At 37.8% G+C, this 4,868-nt stretch overlaps 1 protein-coding gene across 1 annotated transcript; it reads right to left on the reverse strand.

Moving 5' to 3' along the window:
• On the reverse strand, positions 1–909 carry LOC108905133 (retinol dehydrogenase 13-like). Its single transcript, XM_023457382.1, has one exon. The coding sequence runs from the start codon at positions 907–909 to the stop codon at positions 1–3; it is 909 nt and encodes a 302-aa protein (XP_023313150.1).
• Positions 910–4,868: the final 3,959 nt, after the last annotated feature.

Here is a 4,868-nt window from a genome sequence, read left to right on the forward strand (position 1 = left end):
TTACACTATATCACTTTCTTTGCCACTAATTCCTACCAATTTCTCACTTTCATTCCAGATCTTGTTGCAAAACTTCGCATCGTCCAATACTTGCGGCTGTCTGTGTATCTGATAATTCACGAAATATTCTTCAGTAACACCTTGTACGGATTTGGAGGTAGCCAAAAATACTGCTAATCCTGCGGAATTCTTCGCGTCATTCGTGGTATATTTCAAGGCATTTTTCGTAACTTGTTTCATTATCTTTTCCAGATAACCATCTTCTTTGGAATCTTTAACCAAGAAGCTTGTATTCGTCATTCCTGGATGAAGACAATTACATGTTACTTTAGAGTTTCTTAGACGTTCCGCAAAACCTTTGGAAGCTATCATATTACACAGTTTTGAGTTGTAATAATTTAAAGTTGTAGATAAAATATTAGGAAAAAATAGTTTTGGTTGTAGTAGTGACCCCAATGTTAAGTTGTGGAAGAATGCCCCGTTAGATGTAACGAAGATAATTCTGCCTTTACCTGATTTTTTCAGCGAATCTAAGAGCAGATTTGTCAATAAGAAAGGCCCTAGGTGGTTCACTTGTATAACACCGTCCAATCCGTCGTATGTTCTCCTATTCTTCATACAAAATATCCCTGCGTTGTTTATCAGAACATCCAAATGTTCTTCTTTGTCTGTTATCTCCTTAGCAAAGCTTCTAACGGACTTAAAAGAAGCCAAATCTAAGTGTCCGACCACTACGTTTTCGTTGCAGGTCTCCTCGATAATCTTTCTTCGAGATTCAGTTTGGTCGTCTTTATCCGCCATTATTACTTTCCAGTCTCTAGAGGCTAGAGCCAAGGCTGTTTGGTATCCCATGCCTTTATTGGCACCTGTTACAAGAGCTACCTTATTTGTTAACTTCTTTAAAGCCATTGGGACGCTAGAAAAATATTTTAATCCATCAGGTCTTAGGAAATAGTCAATTTGACATTTTTTAAATCAGGTGTGATTGACAGGTATAAGATCGAAGGGGTTTTCGGAGACTGTGATCGGGTTAGTTAGGATCAGTGATCTTGCTGCTCGGAAAGCAAACCGTTGAACTTAAAAATCGTTCGGAAAGAAAACGAGTTGATCAGATTCAATCAAGATCAGATCCTTTCAATCCGACACAATTTGAGATATTTGGATCAACTGTTTTATCTAACCCTAAAATTTAGGAAATTCGTTAATCAGTTCCTTTGAGCATATTCTCCATGGAGGGAAACACCGCCTGTGTAGACGCTGGCGCTGTAGAGAGAAAGGGCGGTAGTTTGCGGGAGAAAGATACCCAAACAATCTATCTCCCAGTCTGTCACTCGTCTACACTGACCGCCATTATTCCAGTATTCCATGGCTAGAAATTGGCCTCAATGATTTGGGATCGAGGGGGATTATCCCTCTTTATCCTGCCTCATCTCGTGTAGGCCTGGACAGCCTTTGTAGGTGGGCCGCATCCGTTGTCTATCCTCGCCGCAAATGCGGCCGGTGTAGGCGCTTTGTGGGACCTTGTGTCCTGGCTGGGCCCCGCCGGCTAGGGCCCTTTCTTCTGGCGCTCTTCTTGCTTCGCCGACTCGACCACGCCGTAGTGCTTCCTCCATGTAGTATATACTCTAAGGTTAGTTCAGTGATTAGGGCATGATTAGCATAATAAACAATAAACTTGACTGTTCTGTGTTAAGTCGTAGTTTAATCCAATATCTGTCCGAACTGTATTTTTTCACAATATAAAAAAATAAATTCATCTAAATAAACTTACAAATATTTCATTAAATTGAGGCAGCTGGTGCGACGGTGCTCCAGCTCGACGACCCACGGAGCCCCGGAAAATTCCGACTCCTAGTCACTAACAAACATGGCATTCCTCAGACCGCGACATCTGCTCGGGACTGGGATCACTTCCTGTTATTGGAAATGAAAGAGATTGAATCAAGTCGTTGTGCTCCCCAATTTATCGTTCTCATATTTCACGATTCTGCTGTCGCAGTGTTTACAGGATTATTACAATTAATTATTTCGCGAGGGGGTGGCTGAAGGTTTTATTAACCGTTATGAACGAAATATTTGGTATATTTTCTACGCAGTCGAATTATGAAGCAAAAAGAGCGTTCAGGTTAAGTGATCCAAGCATTTAGGAGTAGGTGGCATTGATTTTATAAGCTATCAGGCAAGTAAAAGTATTCCCGAAAGGTTATGCATATAATTGACATACATACATACACTGTGCATCAGCCTAATGGAATAAATTCAATAATAAATAAATGGGAGTGTGTTCGAAAAAACGCTCGGACACGTAGATTGGTATTTTTAGTTGCGCATTTTTTTTCAATAAAAACTTTTTATACAGGGTGTATCATGTAACAGTGGCCAATACCAACTTTCTTATTTTAAATGCAACACCCTGTATATTATTCAATTTTTGGATTATTCAGAAAATTCTAGACATATTTCATGTACAATACTATCTTCTACAATACCTATCTTCAACTGTTTCGGAAATATTAAGTGTTTTCAGATTTATTAATATTAACAAATTAACATTAAAAAATAAGAAAATTATTTGAGTACAGAAATTCGCTACAACACACTCAAAAACTAATAAGTAATACCGTTTATTTACTGATAATGTAAAAAAGCAAAAACACATTAATGTCAATGTAGAGTTCAAAATGCTTGCCGCCAGCCTTACTTTCTATGGTCGTTGAGTGTAAACTTCCTACATCCAATAGTCCGGTCAAATTAGTCATAAAAATAGTGGTCAAATAACGAAAATTCCGACAGAGCTAAATTTTGGTGGAGACCTTGGATATACCATTAGAAATAAAGTGTCAAAAGTCCCCATTGATCCCATGTGTGCTAAAAAAGTTATTTGGGGTCAAAGGTCTAAATTTGAGGATTTTTGGATTTTTTTCGAAAACGGTAAGTTTTATCAAAAAAGTAGTTCAGACAAAAATTATAGATCTTAAAATTATCTACAAAAATGGCGCTTATACTTTTTTTCTAAGAATCACCGTTCTTGAGATATTGCGATTCTAATAGTTGTAGGAGTCGCGTTCTACATGATATGCACATATATGCCACGTATATACATAGTCAGGCACTTAATACAAGTAAAAATGCCTATTTGTGTCTCTTATATGTATAAACTATACTATTCTGAGAATATATACTCAAAAGAAACTCAGTCCCTTAGTCAAAATGACGCAGATGTCCTTATAATTGAAACAGCAATAGAACAATTTAATGCAACAAATACAACTATTGTAGTTGGTGAAGATGTTGACTTATTAATACTACTCACTGCAAGGACTCCAATTGATAAAATTATATACTTTTTAAAACCTGGAAAGGCTCAACAGCGAACAGAAATATATTCTTCAAAAAGTTTATCTGCTTATCCAAAATGCCAAAACCATATCTTATTTTTACATGCGATAACCGGCTGCGATACTACATCAGCAATGTTCAGAAGGGGTAAAACATCAGTATTAAAATTATTTGGAAAAAAAGATTTGATTGATTGCAGAAATTGATTCTTCACCTCAAACAATAATCACAAAAGGAATTCGCTTTCTCCTTGCTGTTAAGGAGCTCCAAAAAAAATTGATTGTATAGATAAATATAGATATTTAACTTCTGTAAAAAATACACGAAACAAGAAACAAGTACAACTATCTTGTCTTCCTCCAACATCGGCTTCTGCTAATCAACACTTGTATCGAGTATACTATCAAGTTCAGACATGGCTAGGCAATCAACTGAACCCAGAAGACTGGGGTTGGAAATTAACAGATAATACTTTGGAACCGATTCAAACTTTACTTCCACCTGCTCTGGAAAAACTCCTAAACACTATTTTTTGCAATTGCAAAAAAGGTTGTAGTGCTAAATGTGGCTGTAGAAGAGTAGGGTTACTGTGTTCTCCAGCGTGTACTAATTGCCAAAGCCAGTCTTGCTCAAATGTCCAATTGAATACAACAGACGAAGATTCATGTGATTTCGATGAAGAGACAGCTGATTCATCTTCATTTGAACAATTTATGAACATCCAGCAAGAAGAAGAGGAAGAAGAAGAAGAAATCGAAGAAGACATGACTGTTGAAGTCGACTTTGAAGAGTATGAATCAGATTAAAATATCAAAAGAAATCAGAACTACAGTTAAAGTCAATAACCAATATCAATATCAATAATCATCATGCAGTTAAAATAGTATTGTACCTGAAAATTCCGTCATAACAGTTCGTGGAGTAGGCCTACCGCGGAAACCACGTTAAAAAAAAATACAAAAAACGCGCCAAAGTACACTACCTCACAGGTGGTGTGGAAATGTGTGCCTATCATGTAGAACGTGACTCCTTCAACTATTAGAATCGCGATATCTCAGGAATCCCGAAAATTATTTAAAAGTTACTCAACCATGTACCTACACCAAATTACTCTTATTTTCCCACCCGAATGTTCGCGATTTCTGTTGCGTCAGACCCTTCTATTCTCCTTTTTTTCACGGGGCACACACCGCGCCATTTTTCACTCCGGTATTCTAATGCGAAAAATATTGTTAAGATCCCGCATCGCGCACAAAAAGCTTCCATTTACGCATTAAGATAACGGACTACACCGTGTAAACAACGGGGCGATCATTAGTTATCTCGAATCCGGGGGGGAAAGCCTGCATGCGCGTAAAAAATAGACTACTTCTTGCCGACGGACTATCTAAACAGATTAACTAAATATAACAGTCGTTTGGGTGTGGGTTTGCTTCCTTTTTGCCGCTACCGGGGCCATTCGTTATTTTTATGGCGGGCCATTTAGGTTTTTCAGCACAAAAGGACGCCCCAATCGGCCAAAGACGGCG

The sequence above is a fragment of the Anoplophora glabripennis genome, unplaced genomic scaffold, assembly GCF_000390285.2.
Source record: "Anoplophora glabripennis isolate ALB-LARVAE unplaced genomic scaffold, Agla_2.0 scaffold15, whole genome shotgun sequence".
NCBI classification, from domain to species: domain Eukaryota; kingdom Metazoa; phylum Arthropoda; class Insecta; order Coleoptera; family Cerambycidae; genus Anoplophora; species Anoplophora glabripennis.

Excerpts from the sequence above, each read along its gene's own strand:
- LOC108905133 (XM_023457382.1), bottom strand. The coding sequence starts at position 909 with ATGGCTTTAAAGAAGTTAACAAATAAGGTAGCTCTTGTAACAGGTGCC.